The sequence below is a fragment of the Grampus griseus genome (genome assembly GCF_964374135.1).
Source record: "Grampus griseus genome assembly, chromosome: 8".
NCBI lineage: Eukaryota > Metazoa > Chordata > Mammalia > Artiodactyla > Delphinidae > Grampus > Grampus griseus.
The window spans coordinates 7,593,141-7,607,854 of NC_139002.1; the positions used below are offsets into that span (position 1 = coordinate 7,593,141).

A 14,714-nucleotide genomic window follows, 5' to 3' on the forward strand; every position below is an offset into this window, starting at 1 on the left:
GATACCCTAAAAGAATACCACTAAAGCACTCGTACATTTTTGCACATAGAAAATGATGAATACATGTGGACTTCAGAGTGATTAGTTCAAGGTCAGAGCTGTCTTCCTCCCTGAGGCCAGCTGAATATCGGTTACCTAAAAGTGTCAAGAGTTAATCTTTGGTCCTGTTTCCCTTCCCTATGTTTGGGCCACATTTTAAAACCTGGAGACTCAATATAGCTCGTATTTTCTCCTGTGCCCTCACCTTTTCCTTTCTGCCCTTTTACCCTGACCACGACAGCAATTACTGCTTCACTGAGAGCCTGGATCAGATATGGATGAAAAAAGCAAGTCTTGCCTTGGAAAGCAGAAGACAAAAGGAAATGAATGCTTCAATTCTTGTTTCCTTCAGGCATATTAAAGCAGACTATCACTGGAAAAAATCTCTGAGATATATTGTTAAGTTCAAAGAAAATGTAATTGCAGAATAACATATATCATGTGTGATTCCCATTTATGCATTTGTGCAGAGTGCTTGTTCTTTTATATGTATATAAACGCATAGCAAAGGACTCCAAATGCTAATAGCAGCTACCTCTGGGAGTAGATTTGGGGCGAGGGTTGGTAAGGGAAGGTGTTCACACTTTATGTGCTTCCATAATATTTGGTTCTATAAAATTAGAGTATCTTCTTTAGTTTTTGCTTGCATAAGTAATACATGGATTCAATCACAAATAGCAAATTCTTTAACAATTTTCTTAGGTCTTTTCTTTTCCTTCTGTTCTACCAAATTAATTTTCTCTAAGTTTTAAAAATTGAGATTTCTTCACTTGAAATACATCCTCTGTCTTTTCAGGGTGTCATTGTGCTTCCTGATCATGATTTAAAATAGGTTGTAATGAATCATCTTCCACAGCAAGTTTGACTAAATCAAGTAAAAATGGTTCAAAGGAAATCAAAATTATGAATTAATCTCCTCTTCTATTACCACAATGATGCCTCTCTTATTGAGTTTTATTGCTTATGTTCTGGAAGATGGAACACAAGAGGAGAATAAGGAACCACTGGGTGTCAGGGTCTCTGATTTTACTGGGACTCATGTCAGGTTTAAGTCCTGTCTCTTCCTGTTCCATCTCAGGCCCATTGTGAGACCCCCCTGCCCACCCAGCCCACAGCAAACACTCCCTTCTCAGAATATCTGTATCTCTGAGTCACTTTCAGCTTCTTTCAAGGGCTTATACGGTTGTCCTATATGTCTCATGAGACCATGACAGGCTCCTTGAGAACTGAATGTAAATCTTTTTCATCTCTGTGTTGCCAGAGCCTGTATTCAGTACCTGACACAAAGTAGATGCTCAATAAATATATGTCAAATGCACATCTGAATGAATGAATACATGGTTGGTTGTGTCAAACCATGTGTCTGTTTTGTGTCTTCAACTGCATTGGAAGGTATTTGAGGACAGGGGTCAATGTCTTAAATCTTCTGCATCCTCTTACAGTGCCCTAAGAAAAATTAGCATCCAACAAATATTTGTTGATTGATTTCTCCTATTTTAAAGGATGATAAAAAAAATAGTCATGGAGATTTAGATCTTGATTTTTTTTTTTTTGTCAGCTTATTGACAAGCAAGAGGAGGAGAGGTGTATTTTTTCCCTTATTTTGTAGATAATTCCAATGAGGCACAGAAAGGTGAGACAGCTTGACAATTTAGGAGAATGGAAATATACCTCCTGACCTTTCCAGACTAGTCTCTGAGGACCCTTCTGGCCCCCTCAAGAGCCCATTGTTTCCTGACTGTGGACTTTCCCTTCCCCATCAGGGAGCACGCCAAAGCTCGGTAGACAGCCCGTTGCTGACTGATCTCTGAATTTCAGGTAGTTAAAGTAGAAAGTGGCACTTCATAATTAGATGGTAAAGAGCATAATTATCTGAAGGCACCTTATAATTACATTCATCCTCCCCAAGCTCCTTCAGCTGCTTCAAATGGGATTTTGGTTCCTGTCCTCCTGTCCCCTTGGTTCCTGTCTGCTTCCTGTCCTGTATCAGTTCAATGCCACTGGGCCAACGTTGTTTACCGGGGATGGTTGTACCTTAATAAGGGAGGAACCCTCCAGTGGATTCTCTCCAAAACTCAGAACTCATGGGCTCTCAGTGCTACTACATGGCAAACCCTACTTCAAATCATTCTGTATATGGTGCCAGATAAATGAGATGGGAGGTTGAGAGATCATTGTGAAGCCATTAAATCTAGATGCCTCTTCAATATTTATCTCAAAAGGACTCTGTGACCTCAGTAAACCCTGCTGAGGTTCTCACCTACTGCATTAACGATGCTTCCTTATTTTGTAACCTCCAGTCCCATGACAAACAGATTCCCTGTTGGTTTAGCCTTGAAAGCAAAGAAAAATCACCATCACCACCCTCCACCAAAGAAAAAGATCTGTGTTTTCCTTTCTCTTGAGGTGGAGTATAGCTCCAAACCAACAGTTTCTGAGCAAGCAACACACCCAAATATAATGGCAGAGAGTGCAAACAATAAGCTCAGCTGGAACAGCAAGGGGACTTTCAGTCAGTAGCGTAAATCACCCACTTTGAAAAATGGCTGACTCAATGAACACCCTGTCTCAAGAAAGAAAGGAGCCGAGAGAGTCCTTAATGAAAGCAAGAAACTCAGTTTTACATCTCATTCCAAAGATGGATTCACGGTACTCCTCTCCATCCAGGTGGGTGAGTTAGTTTAGTGTGGAATTTGTCTGCCCTCCCTGAAAACTCCGGTTAGGTAATGAATTATTCCAAGTAAATTAAGTGTATCGATCCCCTCCCCTTTCTGACACTTTGCAGATATTGCTATCAAATCATGCTCTATGCAAGTGTCAGTTTTTGCCACAGACATCTGAAAAGGGGAACAAATATTCTCTTGAGTTTCTCTGAGTAAAATAAGTACTTGTGGGGTCTACCAGGTGATGACAGAGCCCTATGACGAAACCGGCAGTTTACTGTGGAGAGCTAGCACACTCGGCTGATAAGACCAAGGTCATGGCTGTACTCCCCTGTATTTCCCAGGTAATATCAGATCATGGTCACGGGTCGTATCTTAACTCTGGCCAATTTTCATACAAATGCAAGTGGGTCAGAAAGAAGATCAGACCACAGAGCATGGACAAAAATTGTGACTCTATGACAATTCTGGGAAAACAATCAGACTATATACCCTATGAATGGGATGTAGCACAAAACTTTAGAAACTGGAAGGAGGCAGCCTCTTTCAAGGTGAAGTCCTGCATCATTTTGTTAAGGACTTGCTTCATTGATTCGAATTCTTCTTCCCCATTATAATGACCAGACTCATCCTTTTCTAAATAACAGATTCTTAATCTAAAAAAAAAAAAAAAAAAAAAAAAAGGATCTTTCTCTGTCTTATCTAATTGAACGTTGTTTTTTATTTTTTTTTTGGCTGAAAACTACCATATTAAGGCTGTTGAATGTATTCAAAGGATGAATTGTCTAAGATGAATAGTCGGGCCCAGATGGCTAACAAATGTATACTATAAAGTGTTACTTTCATCCACATTAAAGGCCCTTATCGCAAACTGAAATTCTTATGGATGAAAGGATATGAGGTCTGAATTTGCTTCAAAATAATCCAATGAGCTGGGAGGAAGCATGGAGGATTAGTGAAACAGACTGGGCCATGGCATGGCTTGATCATTGTTGATGCTGGGTGATGGTACAGGGGAGTGCTAATAGCACTGGTTCTAACTTTAGCATGCATCAGAATCATCTGGAAGGCTTGTTAAAACACAGAGAGCTGGGCCCCACCCCAGAGACTCTGATTTAGGAGGTCTGGGTGAAGTCAAGAATTTGCATTTCTAGAAAGTTCTCAGGGGATGCTGATGTTGCTGGCCTGGGAACCCCACACTGAGAATCATTGTATTAAATGGAGTTCCTACCTCTGCCTGCTTAGAATCTCAAACAGCAGGAAAAAAAGGCAGAAAAGAGACACAGACAATGGGAAAAGCACTGAACCATCAACACAATTCCAATTGGACTGAGTCTGGGAAACAATAATGTTGGTTTTCCTCATTTACTCTGAACCTCTATCTGTATAATTGTTATGGAGTATGCTTTGGGACTGTGCCATTAAGCAAAATGAATAACCAGGATCTCTAACTCTTCTTTTAATACAAGACTAGAGTTAGGTTGTGGTTTATCTAGATGGGTGGCACCACTCCCCGTATTTGCCTGAGATTCAGAATGGGTTTAAAATGTGTGGTCAGAAATCTTTTCCTTTGGTCTTTCAGATGCGCCTAGTTCCAGAAAGTAGATGTGGAACTTTCTGCATCTCGTTGGGTCTAGAGGCATCAGGTGATGAAGAAAGAAAATTTCAAGCTTGAGGCTGGATGGTCACAAGGAGGCAAGTAGGACTTTTGGTCTAATTTTATTTCGTTTAAACACCCTTTGGCCAACGATTGCTGCATGCCAAGCATTGAGCAACAGACTCTGGGATATGCAAAAATAACTTCCAAAAAAATGGTCCTTGACCCTGAAGAGCTCACATATAGTTTGGAAGGTAGACATGTAAATAAATAATTACACTATAATATGAATCATTATATAATAACTGTGGTTGTTATGAGTATGCTGTTCGTTTTCAACTAAGTGGGGAAGGAAGTGAAGAAACAGTCTCAAGGGATGACAGTTCAACTGGTTCTTGAGCAATGAGCACCTGCCTATTAGCAAAGAGATGCATGCAGGGGAGAGGCACACAGGAGAGGAAGCAGTAGAAGTGTGGGAGAGTGAAAGTGGCTCCTACCTCCAATCAAAGAGTCATTTGACAGGATTAGAGTGTGGGCTGTGAAGGAGGAGGGGGCTGGCGAAGACACAGAAAAGGTATATTTGTTTGACATGCACTACACACAGCAATAAAAAGTTTATACTCTATCTTGGGGACCATGTACTCCAAGGTGGTATATGGGGAAGATATCACAGAGCTGAATTTCAAACAGCCAAATGCGGTGGGACAGTGGGTTAGACAGTGGCAAGAGGTTTCTTTAGTCTGTAGACCAGGCAATGAGTTCAGGAGGCCATGAGTTCAGGCAGAGATGATGAAAACTCGGTCTAGGGCTCCATAGCTTAGAATATTTGCTTAGGAGGCCCGTTGCTAGCATGCCAATAGAAAAGTCGTGTGTGTGTTTGTGTGTGTGCACGTGCATTTGTGTGTAGAGGTTTGAATATACATAAACTTATATAACTTTATAAAGATAGATAAATATGAAATTTACATATACAACTGTTATATCACCTATCTGGCCATAATATGGAGAGAAGAAAAGAAGGAAGAAAGGAAGGGAGGAAGAAAGGGAGAAAAGAGAAAGGAAGGAAAAATACTGTATCTATAATAAACAAAAAAGAGAAAGTAAAGTTTGCCATCTAGGAAAAGAGCTTAAAGGGCTTCAAGTGAGACCAAGCCGCTCCCTTGGCTGCTATAAAGGTTTGGTAACTTATAACATAGGCCTAGGGTGTGTGTGTATGTGTGTGTGTTGGTGGGGGGGGGAGGAGAGGGTTATGAAAAAGAATAATGGAGAAAAAGAATAAATGCAGTATAATTTTTAAGACTTTGAATATCACAAATGAGTCACAATTTGGAATTTCACTTTTTCTTCCGATATTTTCCACATAATCAGCCCATTCATATACACAAAAAGAACACATGGAATATTCCAAAATGACACAGGACTCACTCCGAGCACTGAAGCGGGATGCTGAGACTTGCCTCCCGTACCATCCCTGGAGCAGGGATGAAGATCCTGGCCTGTGCATTCAGCTGGTGATGAGACAAGGCACAGGGCACTGCCACCTCCTTTTATAATGTTTCCCATATCTTTTCTTCCCTGTAAATTACACATGCCAGGCCTTTGCCAAGGGAGATAATGCTGCTCCCATGTGAATTGGATACTCAGTGCCCTGCATGCCTGAGTGTGTCAAGGCTAAACAGGTCTATTGTTCTTAAACAATGTTGCCAGAGAATTGTCTCCTTGTGCAGAATGATGCTGAAGAGATAAAAATATCTTTCATTTCTGTAGTGCGTTGCATCTTACAGTGTGTTCCACATTTTGCAAACTATATATAGGCTCAATTCATTACCCACCCCCATAAAATACAGCCAGAGCACTGGCAGGCATATGCCAGATGTTTGACAATGGTTTAATAACAGAGTAAAGAACAAGTTAAATTGGACTCGGAAAACAGGAAATGGGATGTGGGGCACTAGGTAAAACTATGCCCTTAATCCTACATTATGTATTGAGTGCCTACTGCCTACCAGGGTAAGAGCCCGGCGCCATGGGACCTGGAGAGGCACCACTCTTACCCTCAGGGGGCCGCCAGGATATCCAGGAGGATGCACAATCAGATAGATGCTATGGTCCAGTCTGATTCATGTTAAAATCGAGTTAAAATACAAGGTGCCATGGTCCTTACTGCCTTTCAAGGGAGGTGTTTACCATTAACCACCCTGGCATCAGCTTTCCCTCAGTTTCCTAAAAGGCTTGCATCCGATAGAATTATGGAGTGTATGTTGAAGAAAAGCTGTTCTGGAGCTCAGAATCCAGGTTGGGGGCGGAGCATGGTTCTGGGGGAAATAAGGAAAGAAGAGAAATCACAAGTTGAGCAAGTTGGGGAAAGACCGAGGGCACTCAGAGTAGAATGAAAATCAAACAGTTTGGGGAAAATACATGACCAATGAGACCAGAGGAGTCTGTGCAGATTCCAGGCTCATCGCTAGTGTTCCTGGTGGGGGGGGGGGGGTCACTGGCAAAAATCTGCCCTAAAGCCGAAGTCACTGAGTCACTGGGGAAGCGCTTCCAAATCTCTCCAGGCTGAGAGCTGTGGCTTCTGGAAAACAGACAATAGGATTTTAGGACTGGGGGGATCCCAGGGAAGTACTGTCTTATTTCATAGATGAAGAAAGATACGCCCAGGTTTATTAAGTGGTTACAAAAGGTAGCAGTTCTCAGGCCAGAACCCGGGTCCAAAGGCTCACCCTGACCCCTCACTCAGGCCCGGCCTTGGGTGAATCAGTGGTGCAGTCTGGCCCTACCCTTTGGGGGATGCTTCTGAAAGCTGAAAACCTGGTTCTTGGGGCCTTTCTGCAGGACTGCAGAGAGACTGACCACAGTGCACAGGGATTAAGGTCTTATAACCCACCTACGCAGATGTGAGCAAGAATTTTGGTTCAGATAAATGAAAAAGAAATAGCTTAGAAGATTGTGACTGCCCAGGTCAGACAGGCTGCCATCCAGGGAGAACCTCTGAAGCCCATTTGGTCTCTGGAATTATATGTAACTTCCGGCCCTTATTAACTTATCCAAGATGGGAGAGTCAGGTTACCCTGAACTCCCAGGAGGGGTCTGTTCAAAACATGCTTAAATCCCTGAACAAGGAGGTTTTCACCAGCACTGGCAGGTTCTAAGAAAAACAAAAAGGAATGTGGTTTATAATGTATCTGTGCAAAAAATATTGCCAAGAGGCATTAAACAGGAAATTCTCCGCTCATAATGACTGTCCCTCTCATAAAACTGCCTCTCCCTCTCCTTCGTGCTATACAGGGGCCCTGGTGAACACAGGAAGATGAGGGCGCATGAGCACTGCAGGAGAGCAAGGGAGCAAGCAGGACAGTGGAAACTCTAGCTGAAGGTTGGGGCCCTGTGCTGCATCTCGACCCTGCAGCTTCCTGTAGGGCCTCAGGCAAGTGGGCCCAGAAGGATTCCACTAGAAAGGATTCCAACTGACAGATGACCCTCCAGGGTAACGTCTGTCTTGTTAAAAAGCCAATGAGAAGGTTCATAATTTTTTGCCATGTATGCACCTGTGTACGCTTCGCCCCAACTAGAGGGCAAACTTTCCAAGAACAGGAGTTCACGTATTCATTCCACACATCTTCATTAAGTACCCAAAACAGGCCTTTGCACAAATCGGGGGAATAATAAATATTACAGACATTGGATGAACAGCCAGGAGGAAAGTCACTGGAAAGTGGTGATGAGTCAGAGTCTGAACTCCCACCGGCTCAGGACGCTGGACAGCGGTGCCCGGACACCCCTGTACCTGGGCCCAGAGCCTCCTGCCTCACTCTTTGTTCCTGACCTCAGGAAACAGCGGGGTACTCTTGCTGCCCAGAGACCAGGGCTTGGAAGCTGTCCGGAGGAGACTTGCACTCCTGAAACTTCTTGGCCGGGGAGCAGCAGACTCCGGAGCCAGCCCCCATTCTCGGGAGGGAGATCTCGTTCCTACCCGCTGGGCTGGGGGTTCGAAGGACACAACACCTGGCCCTGAAAGCCTGGAGGGGGCGGGAACTGATTAAGGCGGCCACGGGCTCTGCGCCAGGTGAAGAAACTCTAGAGAGGATGCCACCTGCTGGCGAGGGGCCGCGGCTCGCGCGGTGGGCGCAACGGAGACCCGGAGCCTGGATGGGCAGAGAACAAGAATTCGGGCAGTTTTCCAAGTGGCCGGTTTTCTGCTGTCTCTTCAGGGTCGCCACCTCCTCGGGTCGAGCCCAGAGACCCGGTTCTCCGCGCGGCGCTCTCCGGACGCCGAGGTTCCCAGCGAGGGCGGCGGGCGTCCTCCCCCGGCCCCCTCCCCTCGCGGCGCTTCGAGGTCTAAGCCTCCGCGCTTCTCCATCAGGTGGAGCCGTGCTGCTCGCCGCCTCCCTCCTCCGCTCCCTCCTCGCCGCGAACTGCGCGCAGGCACCTTACAGCGCCAGGAGGTTAACCGAGACCCCGGAGGAGGTGAGGCCAAGGATCAGCCCAGGCGGAGATGGCGGGGCCGCCGCCGTCGGGGCTGGCGCCAGATCCCGGCCGGCTGTGGGTCCTGCAGGTACCGCTGTGGTTCTCGCTGCCCCACGTGGTGGCTGCCGAAGACTGCCCTGATTTTTCCGGCACTTGGGCTTGAAAGGCCTCCTGGTCCTTTTAGAGGCAGGCAGCTCACCACTTAATCCAAGCTTTTTTCCTTTCTGCCGGAGACCAAAGGCTGCGGGCCGGGGGTGGGGGTGGGGGTGGGGGGGTGGAGGGGGGAAGGAGAGGGGGATGGAGAAGGGAACAGGCCTAGCTGGCTGGGGGGTGGAGGGGGTGGGGGATCGGAGCCAGATTGAGAGTCAGGAGGCAATCTCGGGACCATGGGGCGAGGGAAGCCAGGTCCTTCCAACCTCGGATTCCCCCCACCCCTCTTCTCCTGACCAAGAGTGAGTGTGTGTAGTTTGAAGGCACCTGTAGGTGGGCCTGATTTTGGTGGGTTGCACAAGTCATGACCCTGGCCTCTTGATCCTGGTTTGTAGTATTTCCCTCTGGGGCTGAATTAAGCAAGTTTGGTCCCAGGCCACTTAGGAATTAGCAATCAGAATTAACAACAGTTTAAAGGGTAAATGTCAGTTAAAACATCAAATGTTGCTTTGTAAGGCACAATCTACATTCTTTAATTATTAGTCTTATTCACAGCAAGGTTGGCTTTAGGAATGACCCCCAGACCTCAAATTTCTTCCCACCCCTATAGATTCAATTGGAAAGCTCCTACTAAAGTATATTTTCACTCTTGATTATGTTATTTGACATGTTATTTAGAATTATTATTCATCTTTTGCACGTGTTTCTGATTTGTCTCTTCTATTTCATTACGTTGTCTATTATAGCAAGTCCCTGGACTAAGGTAGTGCTGACACTTTGCTTCTGTGCCTTGTTTGCTAATTTAGCTGATGGGGTGCCTCTTTTGGGTCCTCTTAGTTTCTGTTGCTCAGCATTGCTTATTTTCCCCCAAAAGTTTGCTTACAAATTTCCCTTTGATGTGTTTAACAGCCTCTAAGGGGTGCAGTTAAATAAACTATTAAGAATAGAAAAGTCAACAGGGCAGACACCTACTAATTTGTAGATCTTTGATGTCAACAACCAGGTGTAAGCTCCTGATAGCACACATGTGCCCCTTCTCTCTTTCTTGTTCATAAATACTAAGGGATGTGTTTTTTAAAGTTAAGATCCACATGGAAACTTGGAATGTACCTTGCAATCAGCAAAGTCCCCAAAATATGTAATACTGTTGGAAGAAAAGCTAAGAGTTTCCCAAAACACCTCCCCAAGGTCCAGTGACTGATGAAAGTAATGATTGATTTTATAATTGCATGCCACAAATCGAGTGAGCATCTTTCATTTCCCTCTCCTTACTCATTATGTCCCCTTCTTCTGCGTAATGCTGTATATTTTTATATGTTGCTTTGTAACTATCCTTACAGTTTGTATCTTATGTGTGTACTCTGCTTCCACACTAAATTATGAGCTCCTGAAGTCATGGACAGCGCCTGCAGTTTTATTTCCCCCAATGCCCTGCTTATACCAGGCATATCTAAATGTCTCTCAAATAAATAGACCTAGATAAATTTGCTTTGATATCCGGGAGGAAATAGAGTTTGATTTGAGTGTGAGTTTCATGACAGGTGAAAGACCTGAAGGTTCTTAGGAGGCAGTTGCCTGTGACCTTGGCCTCTCCTTCGCGGTAGGATTCACAGCACCTCTTGGAGAAAAGACACGCTCAGAGTGATGGGGTGCTCCTTAGAGGAGAGACTCCAAATGCAAAGCCAGCCTGCTCCCCTATCCTTAGTAGGAAATGCACAAACCAGGATAATAATAATAACAAATGGGTATGTGTCATAAATCTACCTTTTTTCCCTCTAGTTCCTTCATTTTGTTTTCTAGGAGTATGGCAAAGCAAAACCAAGGTGCAAACGTTCCCAGCTTATTACTTAGCCCCCTCCTAGGAAAGTCTCAAAAATTCAAAGCATGCTTATCTTTTCCCCAACTCCGAGACTCCTGCTGCACATACTGGCCAAGTCTTTCCTGGGGAAAGATGTACCCCCCCTTGCCTCTTGCTTTTCCCCATCCAGCCCAGTTTCCAGTCCCCCGTGCAAAGGCAAGGCAAGCATATTGTAGTATGGGTACGTGCATCCAGCCATCCTTCACTCCTTTAAACAACATTATGTCCTGTGGACAAAAAGTCACACCTCCGCTCCCTGTTCAAGATGTCTTTTGGTCAATAATGGTGGCAAAAGCTAAATTTCCCCCTATGTAGGGGGAAAAAAAGAAGGAAAGAAAGAACAGAGCCTCCCCTGCACCACCGCCACCCTCCGTTTTGCATAGATCGCCTTTCACCAAGTATTTCCTCTTTAATTATGACCTGTTTCCCCTCCCTCTCCCTCCGCCCCAGCTTCAGTGAAAGGAGCCCTTCTGTCACTCGTCACTCGCTCCCTGGCTCGCTCGCGCGCTGGCTGTGGGAGGAGCCGCCGGAGGAAGCTGTGTGCCTGGGATGCCGAGCGCCAGAGGATGGAGCTGCTCCGAGAGGGGACGTCGCTGACAAACCCGGCTTCCCGAGGCGGCTAGAAACAGGCGACTTGCCTCGGCTGGCTGCGGATCCCCTGAGGCACGGAGCCCGAGGCCACCCGGAGGGACCGACGGACAGACAGATGGTCGGCGCGAACCCGGGAGGACCGCGGCGGAGGCAGGGCACCACGAGCCGCCGAGCAGGAGAAACTCACCGCGAACCCAAGTTGCCCCGCCGGCTTCCCCTCGGCGCGCGGAGGAATGAGACCTTTCCAGCTCGACCTGCTGTTCGTCTGCTTCTTCCTCTTCAGCCAAGGTAGGACCCGTGCGCCGCTGGAGTTGCAAAAAAAGTCGGCGGGGTTGTCAGGGCGCGCGAGGCTGCGGGCAGGAATGTGGGCAGGGTTCGGAAACTCGAACTGATGGATGCGTCTCCCGGTGCCCGGCCGAGAGGCACTGGCATTGCCTCTTTGCCTTTGAAAATGCAACAGAATGGTACTGTTTATTTTCCTTTGGAAGGCAGGGATACCGGAGGGGAGGGTGACTTTCTCCCCTCACTTGTCAACATCCAGCTCAAACTCCCCAATGCAAATGAGTTCTTTATGCTCCCGGTATGTTAATTAGGCGGCATCGTTGTGGCTGTGCGGCTCTGAACTTCTGGGCGCCTCCTCTCCTCCAGACGCAGGTTGGAGAAGAGGGCCGGGAGGGAGAGCTTTGTTTACGTGGCTATTTCAGCACGAATAAGGTCGGGCTGGCACGGGTGTATTCGGAAGGGAATGCGTGTGGAGGGGTCTGCGATGACAGAATGGACCGTGGCGTGATGTGCAATGTTTGGGAAAAGCTTCTCAAGAGTTTCATTGAATGTAATCGGCTTCTCTGAATACGACTGCATTCTGAGTCCTACACAGCACTAGATTTCAGGGCATACAATGAAATTCCGCCCGTGATGCTGACTGCTTCCTTTCTGCAGCTTAGCAGGGGCAGAGAAGCTGGTGGACTCTCCGAAAAGAACTTGGCCACCTCGGGCTCCCTGCCCCTGGGAGCCTTGGGGCCCGTGGGGGTGGAGGGCAGGGAGGGCCATTGGGGAGATGGATGGCCAGTGCCCGCAGAGCCGGTGGCATCCGAGTCACCTGTGGAATTGAGTTTGAGGGACAAGTCAGTCGGTTCCTTCCCCCGCTTCTGGAATGCCGGCGCTGTCTCTGCCATCTGAGGCGGCATTTGTGCCAGCCAGCACAGCTCTGGGAGGAACAGGCCTCTCAGAAAAATCCACAACAGAGCACGTCCATCTGTTGATTAAATGAAGGGTAAAAGTTTTTGAGAAAGCACAGCACCGCCATGGGTGGCTGGTTTTGCAAGCAAACAGCATGTCTCCCTTTCTTCCCCTGTCAGGGAGAAGCCAGATGAGAGCAGAAACCCACACCTCCTTCCCCAGCTCCTCAGCTGCTACTTGTGGTCACTGCATATTTTCCCGCTGTCAAACTTTGCTTCTGACCATCCTGATTTAACCTGGGGGCCCTTCCCACACCCGAGTATGTGTGCATCCCTGCTTGTATGTAATTCTAATGTACACACACGCGCACACACACACACACACACTCACGTATTCGTGTGGTTTTGTGCCTCTCACCAGGGCTCCCTACAGCAGCAGGAAGATAAATTGCCTTCCCCAGAGTTTTTGGGCTGAATGAATAAGAACTGTCTCAGAACACTGGTATAGAAACATTTGGGTTCTATTACCGTCTTGTGAGATGACCCTCTTTGTTGGATGTGTGTGCTCTTGCTTAGGGGTCACACCTACACCGACACACATGCTCACTCTCATCATCCTTTGCCTCTTACCAATTCATTCACTCAGGGAGTTACGCGTAGAATCCCTAAATAGAGGATCCAACCGTCCCTCCCCCCTACACCCAGGTTCATGGAACCAGTGCACGTTTTACTCTCTCCCTTGTTTATGTTCTTAGAAGCTTGAGCCGAGACTCCTGTCTAGATTGACACAAGAAGCCTATAGGTGTCTAAGTGCCTCTCTGGCTGTCGGAATCATCACAGTGTGCAACTCCTACTTTGCTTATTCCTTTCTCAGTACAGAGCTGTTTTTGATTGCCTCATATAAATCTTTAACTATTTACCTATGGAGGTTAGATGCTCTGCTGCTTCTATCCTAAGCCCCAAGAGCACTAGGAAGGAACCACAGCATCACGCAGTTCATAGTTCCTTGTTATTCCTGAGCTTTCTGAGCTTGGCCAGCTGTGCCCACCCTCCTAAATGGTAGATGCATAGTCGACGGGACTCCAAAACAAGTCTAAAGAAAGACGAGGAGACCAAAGTGGACGTAGCCAATCAGAACCCCCTACATCACTGGACATTGTAGGGTAGGTTCCTTGAGTAGATGGTGTCTCGCTGCAGGAATTAAGGGTCAAGCGGGACAATGTTTAATGGACTTCGCTGGAATAGAATACCTTTTGACTTGATCCCGGGGCATTGATTTGAATGTGGATGAGTACTGTGAATTCCCCAGAGGATTCCATTTGACCCTCTACACATATATGCTTAATTCGTATACTGTGCCCAACTCCTGCCTGGTACCGTATGTGTATCGAGCTATCAGATAGAGAGGATGCACTTTCAACAGGTCACGAGAGGACTAGCCCACAGGCTTTAGGTGGCCCCCGCTCTCTCATCCCCCGTCTGCCGTTGCACCCCACCTGACACCCCCTCTGAGCCACCCGTCTGATCCCGCCTCCCGCGTGCCCTTCCTCCGGGGATGCTTTCCAAGGAAATGTGCAGAGGCTCAGGGATGGCCCTCCACTCGGAGAAAACAAATGCCCAGGGCTCTTTTGGGGGCCTTCTCTGGCCCTCTAGTGACACATTCATCTGCTGTCCGACGCCTCTCACGGCGGGAAACTGCATGTCATTTTGAAGTCGCTGGAAACACAGTTCTCATGCCTCCCATACAGAGGGGCTGCTCCCAACAGCGCTCCGAAGACTTTAAAAGCGAAACATTTAGGTAAACTCTTAACATAAGTCATCTCAATCACCCTTTCTCTTCTAAGTTGTTAAATATTTATTCACCTTTCCTTTGTTTTCATTCCCCTTCAGAGAGTAAAATTAAGGTATAATTAATGTTAGTGATATGCTGTATCCCTTATCTTGTAAACTTTGGGCGTTTCATATAGGTTGAGATTAAATATGTATTGATCGTTCTTAAGGTGGCAGTAGAAAGGCCAAATGGCATTCTTCCGCTCCCGCCGTGGCCAGTGTCCCCGGGCCTGGCTCCCCACAAGGACGTGGAGAGCTGCCGGCGTGCGCTGTTTGTGGGTTTCTCTCTTGCCGGGGATGCCTCTTCCCCAGCTGTCGGGACGGGACGGCGTGCTCTG

General features: G+C 47.0%; 1 protein-coding gene across 2 annotated transcripts in view; it reads left to right on the forward strand.

Annotated features, from left to right (window-relative positions):
• Nucleotides 1-11,601: 11,601 nt before the first annotated feature.
• Nucleotides 11,602-14,714, forward strand: part of KIRREL3 (kirre like nephrin family adhesion molecule 3) — a gene marked incomplete at its 5' end in the record, with an annotated part of 537,312 nt that continues 534,199 nt past the window's right edge. For both annotated transcript variants that reach the window (XM_082661165.1, XM_082661166.1), the window contains one exon: nt 11,602-11,656. In XM_082661165.1, coding sequence (XP_082517291.1) covers nt 11,602-11,656 — 55 coding nt within the window. The remainder of the gene's footprint in view (nt 11,657-14,714) is intronic.